Source organism: Oryx dammah, unplaced genomic scaffold (assembly GCF_014754425.2).
Source record: "Oryx dammah isolate SB20612 unplaced genomic scaffold, SCBI_Odam_1.1 HiC_scaffold_2, whole genome shotgun sequence".
Classification (NCBI taxonomy): Eukaryota; Metazoa; Chordata; class Mammalia; order Artiodactyla; family Bovidae; genus Oryx; species Oryx dammah.
In genome coordinates this window covers 14333182-14351698 of record NW_024070186.1, presented here as the reverse complement: position 1 = coordinate 14351698, position 18517 = coordinate 14333182, and the positions used below count along the sequence as shown (strand labels likewise).

Here is an 18517-nt window from a genome sequence, read left to right as displayed (position 1 = left end):
ACACATACAGAGCTACAGAGGCACGCACACAGACACACACGCAGAGGCACGCACAGAGACACACAGAGGCACACACACACACAGAGGCACGCATATAGACACACAGAGGCACACACACACAGCTACGGAGGCACACACACAGACACACAGAGGCACACACACAGAGCTACAGAGGCGCACACACACAGACACACAGAGGCACACACACAGAGGCACACAGACACACACACACACATAGAGGCATGCACACAGACACACAGAGACATGCACACAGACACACACACACAGAGGCACACACAGACACACACACAGAGGCACATACACACCCATACATGTAGACACACACAGAAACATGGGCACATATACTCAAAAATACACAAACCCTTACATATATACACATATGAACAGACATGCGCGCCATGCTCACGCGCATACGTACTGTGTCTGGTGTGCCTACGCTGCTACTGACTGTTCTCTGCTTCTGAGGTCCAGAGAGGACCAGCTAGAACTGCCCATCTGTAAACCACGTTACATTGGTTTGACTTGTGTTTGAATGGAATTTCCTGCTTTTTTTTTTAACCTTCTCAAGTGTTTAATTTTTTGGAGTCAAATATAAATTTTTCTGTGGCTCTTAATTCACCTTAAAGGCTTTCCTTCCTTTTCTACAGAATGTTTTCTTTCTTTGGGAGGGTGGGGTCTCACTTAGGTGGAAGGCTGTTTTAAACACAGGACACCCCGGGCCTCCTCTAGCTTCCCGGCTGGAGGTGAACCGTCCAGGGCACCCCCTCCCTCCCTCCTTTTCTTCATGTTTGCAGGACAGGACCGGGCACCCTGCAGGCACAGGGCAGCCCTGCTCCCATCCAGCCTTTGTCCTTGCCCATGAGTGCCACCTGCTTAGTCGCTCAGTCGTGTCTGACTCTTCGCTACCTCATGGGCCGTAGCCCACCAGGCTCCTCTGTCCATGGGATTCTCCAGGCGAGAGTACTGGCGTGGGTAACAGTTACCTTCTCCAGGGGATTCCTGACCCAGGGATCAAACCTGGGTCTCTTACATCTCCTGCATCGACAGCTGGATTCTTTACCACTAGCGCCACCTGAACCTGAGTTCCATCCTTGGATCAGGAAGATCCCCTGGAAAAAGGCATGGCAACCCACTCCAGTATTCTTGCCCAGAAAACCCCATGGAGAGAGGAGCCTGGCAGTCTACAGTCCCTGCCCAGGCCTGGCCCAAAACCTAAAGACTGGAGAGCTGGCCCCAGGGGCCTGAGTTTACAGCCAGGTCAAGCAAACGACCCAGAAGACTGAAACCAAACCTTGCTTTTCTTTTTGTCACTTGGGAAATGTGCTTTATGCAGATTCCTTAGCAGAGTTCTTGGCAGAAATGCTGAAACACAGCTCTATTCCTACGTGTCTGTAAACCATTTCCAAAGCTCTGTAGCCCCACCAGGGCCTGGCCTGCCCACAGTAGCCTCTCAGAAGAGCCCAATGGGGCTGGTGGGGGCAGAGAACAGGACAGAGCTGCCTCCATGACCAACCTCTTGCTCCTGCCCACTGAGGCCCCATTCCTGAAGCAAGGATCACTCTTAGCAAACCATTCCTGAACATTCTCCTCCAGGGCGGCTGTGACCTGCAGAGGCCCATGGAACCGCTTCTAAAGTCTGAGAGAGGCCAGCAGAGTCCATGTGATGCTCAGGCTTCTAGTCTGGGGCTCTGGTCTGTGCCTACCTGTGTTTAAAGTTTGGGACTGACGAGTAGGCCGAGATGTGGGCGGCTCACATCCGTCCCCACCATGAGGCCTCACTGGGTCGCCACAGGACTTGGGGGAGGCCCAGCACAGTCGGCCTTCTCGCTCCCTCAGGATTTTCCAAAAGGGAGCCTGGTGTCCAGCGAGGCCTGGGAGGGACTGCCCCAGGTCTATGCATGCCTGCATCCGCCCAGCGCCTCCCAGCTTCCTCCCTGTGCTCTGGCGCTTTGCTACCTCCTGGCTTCCTCTCTGCACTCTGGTGCTTTAATCCCATGACATGTTTTCTCATCCATTGATGAATGCACCTTTTGCCACCTCATTGCTCACCGTCAATTTCCTTGGCAACCAGGCTCTATTTCATAAACATCTTTGCCGTAAATTCTGGATCTCTGAGATTCAGATAAGTGATATCATACCATGTAGCCCAAAAGACTGAATCTTAGCATCACTCCCAATAAATGGCCAAGGAATCTGATCTGCATCAATTCCAATATCCATTCGATCAAACATCAGGCAGCCACCAAGAGCCGTGAGCTAGTGGGCAGCTGCTAACAGGAGCATCCTTGACCTTGATGATGGAAAAAAGCAAATGAGAAAACAGAGCGGCATGATCCCCAAATTTGTCTTTTTTTTTTAAGAAATTTTTTTTGATGTGGATCATTTTTAAAGTCTTTATCTAATTTGTTACAGTATTGTTTCTATCTTATGTTTTGGTTTTTTGGCTTCGAGGTATATTGGAACTTAGCTCCCCAACCAGGTATTAAACCCTGAGCCCCCTGCATTGAAAGACGAAGCCTTAACCACTGGATTGACAGGAAAATCTCCTGTCTTTTTAAAAATAAGAATAAATAGATAGATATTAAGAATGCACGGGGGTGGGAGAGAAATGCCTGGAAGGATACACACACACACGTATGTATAATATATTGTTTTTCAGTCGCTCAGTTGTGTCTGACTCTGCGATCCCATGGACTGCAGCGCGCCAGGCTTCCCTGTGCGTCACTATCTCCTGGAGCTTGCTCAAACTCATCTCCATCGAGTTGCTGACACCGTCCATCCATCTCATCCTCTGTCATCCCCTTCTCCTCATGCCTTCAGTCTTTCCCAGCATCAGGGTCTTTTCCACTGAGTTTGCTCTTGGCATCAGGTGGCCAAAGTATTGGAGCTTCAGCCTCAGCGTCAGTTCCTCCAATGAATATTCAGGATTAATTTCCTAAGGTTGACTGGTTTGATCTCCTTGCAGTCCAAGGAACTCTCAAAAGTCTCCAACACCATGTAATAGTAAATGAATTCTCTTCTGGCCCAATGGGCTCATGGATACATTTTTAAATACTCTTCTTTGATAGGCCCTGTATTTGCTCCATTTTCTGTAGTAGTCATAGGTTATTTTGTATTCAAAAAAGTGATGCTGGAAACATAATGAGTGTAACTGTGGACCCTGACTGGCAGGGCACCGCTGCCCGGTTTGGACTATACAGCATGGTCTGTCTCTTCCCCACATGGATTCCCTTTTTGGATCCAAGTCTATGCCACATGCCAGGTCCCTTCTCCAGCTGTATTCCCCTTTGTGAAATGTTCTGCCCTTCACGTGTTAGCAGCCCTTTCCTGGGCCCCTTCCTGCCACTGATGTTGACTCCACTGTATGTCCCAGTGACAGACACGGCTGCAACGTGGTCCCCTCCTCCAAGGGGTGAGCGTCTTGCCGTGGGACCGAGGCATGCCCTGGGCGGGTGCACACTCCTGGCCCCAGTGCAAACCTTTACGATGTGTGCTGCTGCACTCCTTCTTGGGAGTGGACCCAAGCTTCCGTCCACCTCTTAGCAGGGTGGTGCAAGAGAAGACTGAGAGCCTCCGACCCCAGAGGAGGATGTCATTTCCTCCACCCCTCCAGCTCACTGCCCCACGTCCTGGTACAGAAGGGAGGAAGGGGTTTTTGAGCCTCTGCCTTGGCATCCCACATGGCAGAGAAGCAGGTCACCAGGACCAGATTCAAAGATCAGATCCTCCAGATTCCTGCCACATAGACGGAAGGATGCCGTGGTTTCACAAAGCCTGGCCCCTGCTTGGCCCCTGACCCTGAAATGTTTAGAAAACCCGCCCAGGGAGGTTCTAGTTCCTGCCTGTCTGCCCAGAGCCCAGGGCGGTGCTGGGAAAATTTCCACCGCCATGAGCTCCAGAGCTGCTGACAGCTCCTCCCGGCGGGAGGGGATTAATGGAAACCAGCGGAAGTCACCGAGCTGCTTTGTTTTTCTTTTAGAAATCATCTGCATTTTATTTTTAGCCATATTCAGAGCCACGCTGGATGAAAAGGGGGATGAGTGGCATCGTGGGTAGTATCTTTTTGCATAAAAATTGAGGTGTGATTACAAAGTAACAAAGCTCATCTTTTTTATTTCTTATGAACTGACTCTAGTCTGAAAGCCTTTCCAAAGCTGGCAGCATTTCTGGGCTAAATATGCACCTGCCAAGCGTGTACATCTTGAAGTTGAATACTCGCTTGTGGGTGTAAGCGCCAGTTCATCCTCTGATGGAAAACAAAATAGTAGTGTGCTGACTTAAGGGACCCCCCCCACTCGCCCCAGCACCCCAGAAGTATGACCAAGCCTGGGGCCCTTCTCCTGGCCTGTTCATTTCTCACCATTTCAGGTCTGGACTTCTGGTTAACTGCTCTACTGGATCTTAAAGTGCAAAGCTCCTTATCTTAATGAAACTTCCGTTGCATTTTAATACCCTGGGAACACTTAACCCCCCTTTTCTTTGGGGGATAAAAGACACTTAGTCCCAGATCCTCAGCTGGTGCTTAGGGGTATGGAGAGAAAGCAAGAAGTGGGTGAGGGCAGAGTGGAGATTCATGGAGTGGGGTGGGGGAGGGGCTTCCATCCTAGAGGGACAATGGACCTGAATGCGATGAACAGGCGTGTGTCTGGGGGCAGCTGTGTTTCAGCTGAGTGAGTGGGAGGCCAGAGAATCAGCAGGGTGGGCGGGAGTGGGAACCAGTGTCTGAGCCAGCCTCCCCTCCTTCGCACCCCGTAGTGGACATGGGAGCCGTGGGCAAACCCCCAGTTACCAGCCTCCCCATCCTTCGCATGTATCCATGGTAACCCCCTTGTTTCTCTTGGTCCCCAGTGGAAGGACTAAAAGTGGTGGAGATTGAGAAATGCAAGAGTGACATTAAAAAGATGAGGGAGGAGCTGGCAGCCAGAAGCAACAGGTAAGGTGTGCGCCGGGGGAGGCGCGGGCAGACGACTCGGGGAGAGCACTGCGTAGCCATATGGGGCGGAGGGGGCCCTGGGCTTTTTTTTCCCCAGAAGCGAGGCTGAAGAATCTGGTTCAGCTGGGCTTGAGTGGGCACTGTCTGGGATCTGCTTTTTAGTTACACAGCTTTCTTCTCATAAAAGAGAGGATATGGCTGTGGGAGGCGGGGAGGATGATGTCACACAAGAAGAGAGGAAGGTCCTACAGAAAATGGTTAAGATTCACACCCTCGGCTTGAACAAAGTCGACATTGATTATTTTGAAAAAGGGATCAATTAAAGGAGAAGGACCTTTGGCTTCCAGAGGACACGTGTCCTGGGGCCTCAGAGGCCCCGCTTCCATATGGACGTCCTCACAGTGCAGAGTCGGAGAAGACAATGGCACCCCACTTCAGTACTCTTGCCTGGAAAATCCCATGGACAGAGGAGCCTGGTAGGCTGCAGTCCATGGCGTCGCGAAGAGTCGGACGTGACTGAGCGACTTCACTTTCACTTTTCACTTTCATGCATTGGAGAAGGAAATGGCAACCCACTCCAGTGTTCTTTCCTGGAGAATCTCAGGGACGGGGGAGCCTGGTGGGCTGACGTCTAGGGGGCTGCACAGAGTTGGACACGACTGAAGCGACTTAGCAACAGCGCAGAGTGGCCAGTTGGGGGAGCAGTACCACAGTCTAGACACAGAAGTCACTTGTCCCTCGGAACGAGCGTCCCTCCATGCGTGCCCCTGGGGAGCCAGGATGAGGTGCCCAGGCTGCCGAAATCCATGAAAAAAACACCCCAAGCACTTCTTGGATAGTGTGATTTTGGGTGCAGCTGGACCCTGGCCAAACTGGGGTCAAAGCAGAGGTTCAGGTTGGGGGTGGAGATGCCCCGTTGGCTGAGATGACGTGGGACACGTGTGGGGCACTGACTGTGTGCAGGGCTGTGATGGGTGCTCTCTGACGTGACCAGCTCCACCTCTCTGCCCTCCGGGGTTGCTTCATGCCCACGGTCAGCCGGCCAGAGCCCGCGTGGTGACGATGTGGCCTGTCACCCCCAGAACCGCATGCCACTAAGATGGCTGAGGTTACGCTGGGCCTAATGGGACTTAGCAGGACTCCTGGGCCCACTCACAGCCCTGGGCAAACACACCAGATCGTCTTACAAGGCCGCCTGACACCCTGAAGGTCATTCCCGGAATTTTCAAAATTGAGGGCAACCTGCTTAGTGGGGAGGGTGGCTGAGTGCGGGGCCTTTGGGCCAGGAGGGGACAGGGAAGCTGGTGGTCCTGCCAGAAAGTGAGGCTGGCAGCCTTGGGGTGGGCTCGGGACTAGCCTGATGGGCTCAGAGCCGTGTTGGCATGTCTTCCCAGCACCATGCCATGTTCGTGTCATACTTGTCATCTAGTGTGGATTCTCTGAGACCAGCCTGGGACTGGCTGCCTGTGGCCCAGGGCCATGTCAGCTGCAGCGAGAGGGGACAGGGGTGCACCCGGGCCCCATCCCGCACCTTCCGTCCGTGGAATCGCCTCACCCACAAACATGTTGCATCCATGGAGCGCCCAGAGCACCTGTGGGAGACAGCTTGGCTTTTGTGAGGTGTAGTTGGTTCCCAGGCGGCGCGGTGGTAAAGAGTCTGCCTGCACCACAGGAGATGTGGGTTTGATCCCTGGGTCAGGAAGATCCAAACTAGATCCCCTGGAAAAGGAACTGACAACGGGCTCCAGCATCCTTGCCTGGGAAATCCCATCGACAGAGGAGCCTGGTGGGCTGCAATCCGTGAGGTTGCAGAGTCAGACATGATGTTGCAACTGAGCACACAGGTTAGCTGAAGGTGCACGTAGTAGGAAGGGGTTTATAATGCAGCCTCTCAGCTCTTCTCAAATGACTGACTCCTGCCACCTTCCCGGAACAGCCAGGGTGAGTCATGAGCCCCCACCAGCCAGGCCTGCCCTCGCCAGGCTGCAGGCGCCCTCGTCTGTACAGAGCCCGCTGTGGGCAGGGGCGAGGCAGTGCTTCCGGTATGGTCTCTGGCACTGGCCGTTTGGATCGCAAGAGAAAAATCAGAATTTCATCCAGGTTGTGTTAGTTTCCTGCATCTGCTATAACAAAGTACCACTAACGGAGGGCTGAAAACAGTAGTTTATTTCCCACAGTTGTGAGCTTTAGAAGTCTGAAACAAAGGTGTCAGGAAGGCCGGGCTCCCCAGGAAGGCTCTCAGGGCACCTGTTCCAGGCCTCTCTTCCAGCTTCTGGGGGTGTTGGTGATTCCTGGGGCTCCTTGGCTTGCAGGGCATCACTCCAGGGTCTGCCTCTGTCTCCACGTGGCCTTTCTCTGTGTGTCTATCTCTGCGTCCAAGTGTCCCCTGTTGCCAGTCAACTCACATGGATGTGAGAGCTGGACAGTAAAGAAGGCCGAGTCCCGAAGAATGGATGCTTTTAAACTGTGGTGTTGGAGAAGACTCTTGAGCGTCCCTTGGACTGCAAGGAGATCAAACCAGTAAATCCTAAAGGAGATCAACCCTGAATATTCACTGGAAGGACTGATGCTGAAACTGAAGCTCCAATACCTGACGCGCAACCTGATGTGAAGAGCTGACTGATTGGAAAGGACTCTGATGCTGGGAAAGATTGAGTGCAAGAGAAGAAGGGGAGGACAGAGGATGAGTTGGTTGGATGGCATCACCAATTCAGAGGACGTGAACTTGGGCAAACTCCATGAGATAGTGAAGGACAGGGAACCCTGGTGTGCCTCAGTCGGTGGGGAGGTTGGGGCTGAGGGTGGGGGCAAAGAATCAGATATGACTTGGCAACTGAACAGCAGCAGTCATACTGGGTGAGGGGTCACCTTCCTCCAGCATGGCCGATCTGAACTCATTACATCTGTGACAGCCCTGTTCCAAATGAGGTCACAGTCAGAGGTGCTGTTAGGACCTCAGGGTATGAGGACACATAGGGGACATAACACACCACGTGGAAAAAACCTGCCTGATCTCCGAGCACAGGGGAGATGAGATGTCCCCTGCAGGTGCCCCTCTGGGGCAGAGAGAGCTGGGCTTATCCAAGTGTTGAAGCCCCTTCCATATGTCGCCCCCTGCCAAAAGTGCATTCTTGGAGCTCACAGTGCCGCGGTAATCCAAAGAGGCGCCCTCCCTGTGTTGTAACCAAGTCTAGGGCGATGTCATCTCAGCCAGCGGTTTTCACAGCAGCCATGTATGGGAGAGACGAGTAATTGTAACTCTTCGTTCAAAAATAGAGTAGTGTGAAGTCTCAAACTTTGCCGACACAATCAGAAAAAGGGAATCTAGCCTCCTGGGCATAGGTCTGATCCACAGCAGCATCACCCACCTGAGACCCTGGCCCAGGAGCCTGGCGGCCCCCTGTGCCCCATACAAACAGCCCTGCCCTTTTCTATATGGAGAAATGGACTCAGACAGAGGATAAGTCGTTTGCATTGCCCTCAGTCTCTGTTGATGTCAGGGTTCCATCCTAACTAATCACACAGATGGTCAGGCCATTCAGCATCCCAGGACCTGGCTTGTTACCTGGGACCAGCTTTGTTACTTGGGATCACACGGCTGAGCAGCTCTTTCTGACGATGTTAGCCCAGCTGGGCAGTGGTCCTGCCTATGGTGGGGCTGAGAGAGGAACAAAGGTCCCAATCTGAGTGAGCCCAGCTCTGTACCTGCTCAGGTGGTCAGTGAGTCTGAAGTGATGACCACCTTCACCCACCCATGAGCACACCACAGTGTGGCCTTGGAGCCAGGGGTCAGCATGGACCAAAACCATCTTCCCCCAGGAAATAACAGGATAGTGGTTGGGTTGGATCAGACTCAGACCCACAGACACCCTTGGAGCGGGCAAGAGTCCCCTGAGACCCAGGCCTTGAATTTCTCTTGGCTTTTCCCCAAGAGGAAAGACGGCGAATCGCCCGCCCAGCTGTAGGGCAAGGTCCGACCCCACTGAGCACTTGTCCACAGAGTGGAGCCGGAGGGTTCATCCCAACGGGGCTCTGCGAGAACCCTCAGGGCAGCATCCAAGGACCCTGGAGCCCACCATCTCTGCTTCTGTCCCAGACACATGGCCTTGACCGCTGGGCTGAGCCTCAGGAGAGGGAGGGCTGGGAGCGCAGAACACAAAAGCAAAAACCAGCCCCAAAGAGAAAAGGAGAGACACCATGCCAGAGGCTCTGTCAGCTGGAGGATGCTGGTTCCCGTGGCAACGGGCACAGATGGAGCCGGCAGGGGCACCTGGATGACGTGGGCAGGCCCTGGCAGGACCTCCCAGTGCTGGGGTTTTCGAGCAAGCAGAGAGATCCCAGCAGTCAAACCATCCTGGATGGCAGAAGCTCACGCAGCCCTCCTGGGAAAGGTGCACAACCAGCCTGCCCAGCACGCGTGCGGATGTTGGTTCAGAAGAGGTAAAAAGTACTGGAAGAATAATGACAATGGTGCACGTGATCTTCAAAGCATAGACAAGTTCTCACTGCTCAGACGTGTGTCAGTGGACGTTCTCGTGTACAAGGGCGACCCCGGACATCACCTGGGTGGCGTGTTTTCCTGGTTCGCTTTGTTCCTCTTTTGCTCAGGCTATCTTAAAATCTCCCTCCACACACGAAGCTGTCCTAAGCACCTTGGATGAGTCTCCCAGGCACCGGGTGGAGGGAAGACGTCATGGCACGCTGAGAAGATCACACTGAGCCCGTTTTTCCAAAAAGGAGCAGGCGTGTCATTCTGAGTTTGCACATGGTGTAGCCTCCTCGTCTAACCTTCAGACGCTACTGGTGGTGGGGAAGAGTCAGTAATAACTGCAGCAACCACAGTGCTCCCAGCTGAAATCCAGTCCAGAACTTCCCAGATGTTCTTCTGTGTACAGAGACCCAGTTTTGAAAAACAACTATGAAATACCGCGTTGTAATCTTTTTTACAGAATTGTAAACAATCAATAGATCAAAATGCAGCCTCAGACATTCTGAAGGCTGTGATCCAGCACTCATTCTCACTCACCAAATGAATGGGTTCTCTTCTTGGTAAATTGTTCTCTATTACTATTCAGGATATACTGTAGGCAACGTTTCTTTTTCCCTTTTCACCCCAAATTCCCTGGCTTCATATAACACTTGTAATTAGAGATGATATAACAGACCTCCCTGTCGCGGTACCATAATGATTTAAATTATTTCCCACTGGGGGACATACACGTAGTTTCTACTCTGGTTTTTGCAGCAGTAGATAACGCTGTGCTGAATACCTTTGAGCCGTTTGCTTGCATCTAATTCTTTTCTTAAGGTAAATTCCCCAGCGGAGGCTTGCGGCTTAAAGGATATGAGTTTCTTTATGGCTTTTACAATACGATATGAATTGCTCTCCCAGGAGATGAAACGTTATTTACAGACCTGCACAGGCTTCTGTGTTGGCCCCGTCCCCTATCTGGGAATCTCACACAAGGCAGGAGGGGGCAGAGTTTAGACACCCCTGGGGTTCCCTGTTTTGGGGGGACTGGGAGTTCCTTCAGAAGGAGTTTTAAGGTGCCCAGACTCCTGGAGCAGCCCCCACCTGCAGCCCCACAGGCCAGCACTCGGCCCTGACGTTAGAAGAGGGCTTCCCTCCAAAACCAGTGGGCTCCGTTTGCTCCGTTCTTGTTGCCTCGATGTTAAATAACGAAACAGAGTCAGACAGCAAATTCAGCGTGTGTGTAAGGTGGGATGTCCTCAGAGTCTGTCACAGGAGGGGGTTGATGGCCTGTGGTCCACCACACCCTGGCACCCAAGGAGGATGTGCTTTTGGACGAGGTTGAGCTCTCTGAAGCATCAGCATTGCGTTTGTGACACGTTAGTGGAAAAGGCAAGCTGCCAGAAAGCGAGCTCAGTACAATTCCATCCTTGTTGAGAAGGACCGGGGGCTGCCTGTGTGTGTCCATGCCGAGGAAGGCTCTGGAAGGATGGCCCGAACTTAACAGAAGGCATTTCCAGGCGTGAGATTTAGAGGAAAGAAGTGGGTAAAATGGGACTTACTAGTTTTTTAACTTTACTTCTATGGTTTTTTAACTTTTTAGAGTAAACGTATCTTACCCACATCATGAGAAAAAGATTTTTAGAAGCCTCTCTAAAGTGAAGATGATGTATTTTCTGAGAGCTCAGTATCATCTCAGGAGGTCCAGCAGGGGTCCTTGGGGCTTAGCAGTGAGACGTCTCTGGCTCTGTGGCTTATTTTTCTGGAACAAATAAGACGAAAGGCATCTGTGGGGTTCAGGTTGGATTGAGTTTGGGGTGATTTTTAACTGTGTCAATTATATTATTTATTATCTACTACATGCGGGGCACTGTGCTAGGTTTTCTTCATGGACTAACTCTTTTTTTATGTATTTTAAACTTTTTGTTTTGTGTTGGGGTAGAGCCAGTTAACAGTGTTGTGATCGTTTCAGGTGAACAGCGAATGGACTCAGCCATACATATATATATCCATTCTCCCCCTCTCTCCCATCCAGGCTGAGCAGAGTCCCCTGTGCTATACAGTAGGACCTTGTTGGTTACTCATTTTAAATATAGCAGTGTGTACATGTCCATCAACTCTGGGGCTTGTTGTTTGGGCTCCAATGAGGTCCCCACAGTTAGCTGCCCAGGCTACACCAAGCCCAAGGTGGCGGTGCCAGAAGTAATCTTTGCTTTTCTCTTCAGGACCAGCTGTCCCTGCAAGTACAGTTTTTTGGATAACAACAAGAAGTTGACGCCTCGACGCGATGTCCCCTCTTACCCCAAGGTAAGATGACAGCCTGCCTGTGAAGAAACCACCATCTGTGTCCACAGCCAAAGGGCACACACCCCCACCCACCTCTGGCCCCACCCTGGCCTCCCTGGCCTCCCAGCCCCACTGCAGTCTGCATGTTTGCAAAGCCAGCTCTTGCCAGGGCCCTGGCCATGGCATGCTTCTGTTATTCTTAGGCAGAATATATTTTCTCGTTGACGTTTGTTTAGCAGAAGTGGTCCCAGACCACAGCTTACCCAATCCTCGTCGCCAACTCGGTGAACAAACGGTTCTGACACTCAAATGTTACTTGAAAGAACTTTCATTTTCAATTAAATTATTTATAATCTGCTTCATTGCATCTCCCGTCCCTGAATAATAGGTAATTATTATGAGAAGTTTTAGTTTTGGGTCACAGAGGATGTATCAGTTACAGGAGAGAGGCCCTTGTTAGAGCAGGCAATGCCCTGGGAATTGGGAGGGTCTTCAAACAGCTACAAAAGACGAGTCCCATGACTGTGGTCCTCCATCTCACAATGCCTTCAGCTGGAGACTGAGCGGGATGCTGACCCAACTGAGTTTTATATATTTGCCCACTAAGATCTGGGCTTTGCCAAGACCAAGATCCTCCAGAGGAGGGCAGGGGCCTGGGGTTGCTGGCCATGCACAAGGCCGAACCCCCAACTCACCACCGTTCCCACAGCAGCAAAGAGCCTTCCAGAGCTGCAAGGGGTCTCCCTGACTCGGATATGAAAGACACACTGAATATTGTCCAAGGTCATCACGTGGACCCAAGTGCCCTTTCCCATAGGAATACACGGCACACACCTTAGGACCCTGCCCTGGGAGTCACAAGGCCCAGCCTGGGTCCTGAACAAAAGGCACCCATCTTCCACAGAGGTTCCTTATAAAAACACAAACAGAAAGACCTAGGAGATGACTGGATTTAATTCCAAACACCGTGACTGTCTCGTGTCCACTGTCTTCTGTTTCCTCTGACAGCATAACCTAAACTCCGGTGTTCCATAGAACCCACAAGCTGTGCTGTTAGCCCACGGCTGAACTAGTGACAGGTTCCGAACACAAACCTCAAAATAGCTTCTTAGCCAGCATTTGAATGTATGCCAAATTCTTTTCCCCTCGATTTCCCTTTATTGTATTTTTTAAAGTCAGGTTTCTCGGGGTGTCACTAGCACACAGTAAGGGTCACCCTCCACAGGTGTGGAGCACTGTCAAGCGTGACAGGCTTACACGGTCACATGCCCTCCACCACGATCAGGGGTGAACACTGTGTCTCCCCCAGATGCCCCCTCGGCCCCTGCTCAGTCCTGAAGCGCTCCCCCAGCCCCCACCAGTGGGGTGTCCGTCCCTCTAGTGTTGCCCCCTCCAGAACTCGTGGGTGTGGCCTTGAGAATGGACTTTGAGGTGTCCTGAGAGGGGTTGGGACGACGTGGAGAAGGCGTGGCAGGCCTTTGTCCAGCGCAGAGGCAGGAGCCAGCTTACACCGCTTCCCATCCCTCCAGTACCTGCTGTCCCCTGAGACCATAGACGCCCTGCGGAAGCCCACCTTCGACGTCTGGCTCTGGGAGCCCAACGAGGTGAGTGCGAGAGCCATTGGAATGGGCGCCAGCCTCGGGGACCAGACGGGAGGCATCCCCATCCTTCTTCTCCTTTCTTTTCTCTTCCTTTTAACTTGCTTCCCCAGTTTTGCAGCCAGGCTGCCCCCTTGGGCTTGGGAAGGCCCTGAGCCAGAACCAAGGAGCACGTGAGCAGCAGAGCCTCACACCAGGATCTGGCTGCTCAGAAACGCCCCCACACCCCACCACCGGGCCACATTCTGATCCCCAGGGCAGCTGCCAAGCCCCAGTGGAAGTGAGCCTCCAGGCTTTGGGATTATTTCAGGAGGGGGCTTCCACTTGAGGTCCCGCTGAGAGTGGTCAGCCTGGGGAGCCGTGAGGACTCGAGGACCCATGCTCTGTCCCTCGGTCGTGTCTGACTCTGTGACCCATGGACTGCAGCCTGCCAGGCTCCTCTGTCCAGGGTATTGTCCCAAGCCAGGGATCGAACCTGGGTCTCCTGAATTGGCAGGTGGATTCTTTACCGTGTGAGGCACCGGGGAAACCTTCAAGGACTCAGAGTAACTTCCTGCAGTACAACAGTTCTTTTAAATTTCCCTTTTGCTGAGAAAACACAAGCATGGAGACGGTTGTTTGTTAGTCTATCACCTAATAATGTCAGATACACCCTCCTCTCTCTGAACCCCAAGAAATCACAAAGCCGCATAGACCTCAGGCCACCGAAAACAGCGGATTCTCGCCAGTTTTTCGGTCACGCAGGAGCGAAGAAAGGCTCATGCTCTTGGACAAGAGTGGCAGAGCGACTTCCCTGCAGGTCCGGGAAATGGATCGTGTACCCTGAACTCTCCTGCGTGAACCACTGTCACTCGCGTGGTCTCCTGGGGTAAGAAAAGCCCCAGCAAGAGGGGCGGGGAAGCACAGATCTTGCCTCGACCTCATCCGGTCCACCCTGAGAAGAGCAGCTGGATGGCACGGGTGCTCCAAAACGTCCAACCAACCAGCACACAGGACTAGAGCTGGGCGGTCAGGGAGGAGGGGCTGTTCTAAGAGTCACCTGCCGGATCACTGCTTGATCGAAGATGGATGTGGTGGAGGGGAGCAGGGCAGGAGGAGAAGAGTCAGGTGTTCCAGGAGAAGCATGACGACCTCTTATCCCAGTAGCTTCCTCTGAACAGGGGACCCTGCTGGCCTGTCCATGAGCAAGTGGGCCCATGGGAGCTTAGAACACGCACCCCTGTTTTCAGCAAGTGGGCAAGTGCGCTTTGAGCACATCTCACGCTCCCCGTAGTCATTTTGACCTCAGCCCACAGGGAGAAAGAGCAAAGCTGGGGCCCTGATGGCAGAACCCTGCCATTCCTGTCTCCACAGAACACAGGCTGCTTGTGGCCAGAGAGGGAACGCTCCACCTTCATGTCAGAGGTGGAAGGATCCCCGCCTCCACCATGGGGGGGCGGCCTCTCTGCCCTCGTCACTCCACCTGTGGGATGTATGAGCAGGTGCTGGCAGGGCAGGGCTAAGGGAAGGGAGGCAGTCCCCCTGCAGGTGTGCTTGGCCTGAGTGGCCGTCGTCTAGCCCCAGGGTTTCACCAGCACACCTCCACGACCCCAGAGAGCCTGGGGAGGGTTCCATTGCTTCTGTAAAGTGTCTCCCAGCCCAAAGTGGCAAACCAGAAGTGCTCACAGACAGGAGCCCTGGCCTCTGGGGGTGCCATGAATTTTGGAGTATGAGCAACAAAGATGAACAGGTACAAGGACACATCTGAAAGCTTCAGCAGCCTGAGTGGCCCCCAGCACTGCATCTGGCCACCCCCCGAGAAATCAGAGCTCCCGGGTGGCGGTGGTTCACTTCCCCCACTCCACGCAGGGGTGATGCACCCTGCATCACCCAGGGCCCAGCCCAGCATCCTCTGATCACAGACCAGATGGGGAGATGACCTCACGCTGCTCCACTCTCGCGAGGGCCAGCCTCTGAGCACTCCCCACAGCACTGCATCTGCCCAGCCCCACCCTGAAGGCTGCGGGACCTCGCAGTCATCTCATGTATCCTCCACACTCACCATCACCCAGCTGCCAGCCCAGGACCCGCCGCAGCGTCCACAGCTGCCGTCATGGGAGCAGATGTACAGACACGTCCCTCCTGCTCCGAAGCCACCACATAAGTGGCGCCAGATGGTTTTGTCTGCCGATCACCTCCGCCTCTTGACTCTGATTTCACAGCAAACATTTCAGCTCTGCGGGGTTGCCTGCAGCCGTGAATGGGCCGGTGTGGCAGGGAGCAGGGGTGTGAGAGCCACAGCCCCTGTGGTCCAGGACGGTGGGGGTATGAGCAGCTCTGGACGGCTAGACCCTGACTAGGTGCTCATGCTGCCAGCCAAGGGGTGACCCAGCCACCAGCCTGGATACCAGCCCTCACGCCAGGACCCTGCACTCCCCACGCCCTGTCAAGGGCTCCTTTAAAGCCCCGGGTTCCAAACCTTGGCACCCAGTCTGTGTCTGGGCTGTCCCCTCAAGGAAGACCAGCGTGTGGCCCCTTCAAGGACTTTCCATCTGGACATCCTCCCGGGCCCCCACTGCAGGGCTGGGGTGTTTTCCAGTTTCCCAAGTGGGTTCTTTGTGATGCCAGGCAAGTCTTTGCTTCCAGAGGTGTTCCTTCTGTGCAGCTCATCGACCCTTCATTGTAGGATTGGATTTGCAAAACTTCCACTGAATTGCAGTGTTTCTCGTTCTCATATATTTTGTAACAAGAAAAAGTGTTTTTTCAGCTGCACTCCCTGAATAGGTCTGCTGGGGCTGCCATAGCAAATGCCACAGACTCGGGGGTTAAATAGCAAGCTATTTTCTCACGGTCTGGAAGCTCGACCTCCGAGATCCAGGTGTGGGCAGGACTGGTCCCTCCCGAGGCCTTTCCCCTCCATGTGTCAACAGCTGTCTCATCCTGTGTCCTCATATGGACATCCCTCTGTGCGTGTCTGTGTCCTGATCTCTTCTCATAAAGACACCTGTCCTAGCAGATTAGCGCCTGCCCTAGTGACCTTGCATAACCTTAATTTCATCCCTAATGGTCCTCTCTCCAAACACAGTCATGGGGGGACTCAGAGCCTCAACAGCTTGATTGGAGGGTCACGATTCAGTCCTTAACACACCCTTTTTGGGAAGAGAAGGTTGCCTGGTGAACAGAGCAGATGGGAAGTCTGTGCAGACACCAGGGCAGGGCAGGCACTGGGGCTGAGGGGCACAGGTGTGGGTCCCAGGGCGGGGAGCTGGGGGACAGGGGCTGGTGTCCTGCTAAGATGATCCTAAGTCAGCCCCACTCTGAGACCTCCTGTCTCCCTGGGTTCTTCTCTCAGAAAGCAGAGCCCACTTTGTCAAGCTCTCACTTTTTAAAGATCATTTAATCTTCTTGGCTTGATTAAGCTTCAAAGTTCTGAGTGGCATTCAAATAGATTGCAACAGTGACAGTAAAGCCTCTCTGGGCCTGGAAGCAAAATCAACATCAAGTTGAACGGAGATTTCTGTAGAAGGCGGCTCAGTGAAATGAGGTTTGGGAAGGAGTACTCTCCAGAAGGAAGCTCGCCTTCCAGACACTTCAGTTCACGCATAAGAAAGTGCGTGGTTCCAGCGGGGTCCCTGGGGGCCCAAAGAGAGAGGTTTGGGATGGATGAGCATCTGTCAACGCTGCTCCTCGGCTCCTCAGCTCCCAGCCTCGGGCTCACGCAGGGTCTGCGGGAATTGGAGGTGTCTCTCAGAACCTCAGGCCAGGATCCTGACCCACCGAGTTGGGTGCTTGTGTATATAAATAAGTCAAGTCACTTCCAGTGTGGTCATTTGGGGATAGCGTCACTTCATCTGGTCACTGTCCCTCCTGTAGAGAATGCCATTGACTTCTAACCCCGACTGCTCTTTCAAAGCCCCCACACCCCTTCTGGGGGTCCTGAAACCTCCTAGTCAACAGGCTTTGGTCCTGGGCCCCCCCGGGAGGGGAGGACTCCCCTGGGGCCCAGCCTGCCATGCTGCTGACCATCCTTCTGCTTCTGCGCCCGCAGATGCTGAGCTGCCTGGAGCACATGTACCATGACCTGGGCCTGGTCAGGGACTTCAGCATCAACCCCATCACGCTCAAGAGGTGGCTGGTGAGTGTCGGGCCCCTGCTGGCCCCTGAGTACAGTTTCATTGAGTTTCCCGGGAATGGACCGTGGGTACCTTCCTTTGGGCCTGGGCTTCCTACAGACAAAGGCCACACTCCTGTGAGAATCCTGCGGGGATCCATCCCCCACCAGACACTCTCTGCTCCTAAGCTTCTGTCTGTGAGTGAGAAAATAGTAGGAACCAGGGAGAGTCAGGTGAGGAGTGTGTTCTAAGCAGCATGTGTGTGGGGGGAGGGGTGCTATGCAGGTGTATACATGTGTGTGCCAGTGTGTGTGGAGTACGTGTGTGTGTGCTCGTGTGTGAGTGCTGGTGCCTGCATCATGGGGGGCTGTGCGTGTGTCCATGTGTAAATGTGTGTGTGCGTGTGTGTGTGAGGTGTGCATGTGGGGAGGGCTGTGCATGTGCGACTGAGTGTGTGTTTATCAACAGATCTTTCTTTTTAATAAAATGCTGCTCAGAGCCAAATGTTAGAAGGCTATGGAAAGGGACTTCCCTGGTGGTCCAGTGGCTGTGACTCTGCTCCCAGTGCAGGAGATCCGGGTTCCATACCTGGTCAGGGAACTAGATCCTGCATGCTATAACTACCAACACAGCCAAATAAACAAATAGGTTTTTTAAAAACCTGTGGAAGGTTTGAGGTGGCTGGGGACCTGGCACCCCACACGCAACCCCCTTTCCCTCCCCCCAGCTTCACACCCCACTGTGGGTCCCCTGGGGACACCTTACCCTATGTGGCCACCTTACCCTATGTGGCCCTTGGACACCCCTGGGCCCCTCATCCTCACCCCTGGGAAGCGGGAATGCAGTTGGATGAGGACTGGGTGGGAGTCGAGAGTTGGCATCGGGAATAAGGTGCGGGGAGCTTGGGGAGGGTGGGCGGTGGGCACAGGGCGGACCGTCTTGTCCCGCAGCTGTGCGTGCACGACAACTACCGGAACAACCCCTTCCACAACTTCCGGCACTGCTTCTGCGTCGCCCAGATGATGTACAGCATGATCTGGTGCTGCGGGCTGCAGGTGGGTCTGGAGGGGTCCCTCCTGGAGGGGAGCTTAGGGCGGGTCTGGGGGCGTCCCTCCTG

The 18517-nt window shown here is 53.6% G+C and overlaps 1 protein-coding gene across 7 annotated transcripts in view; it reads left to right on the top strand.

Moving 5' to 3' along the window:
- PDE9A (phosphodiesterase 9A) overlaps positions 1-18517 on the top strand; it is a 107452-nt gene that overhangs the window by 77253 nt on the left and 11682 nt on the right. For all 7 annotated transcript variants that reach the window (XR_005719430.1, XR_005719431.1, XR_005719432.1 and 4 more), the window contains 5 exons: positions 4870-4954; positions 11651-11732; positions 13241-13315; positions 17337-17423; positions 18351-18455. Coding sequence is in view for 4 of the 7 variants with exons in the window: in XM_040231763.1 (XP_040087697.1) it covers positions 4870-4954; positions 11651-11732; positions 13241-13315; positions 17337-17423; positions 18351-18455 (434 nt within the window). In the remaining 3 variants the exon portion in view is untranslated. The remainder of the gene's footprint in view (positions 1-4869; positions 4955-11650; positions 11733-13240; positions 13316-17336; positions 17424-18350; positions 18456-18517) is intronic.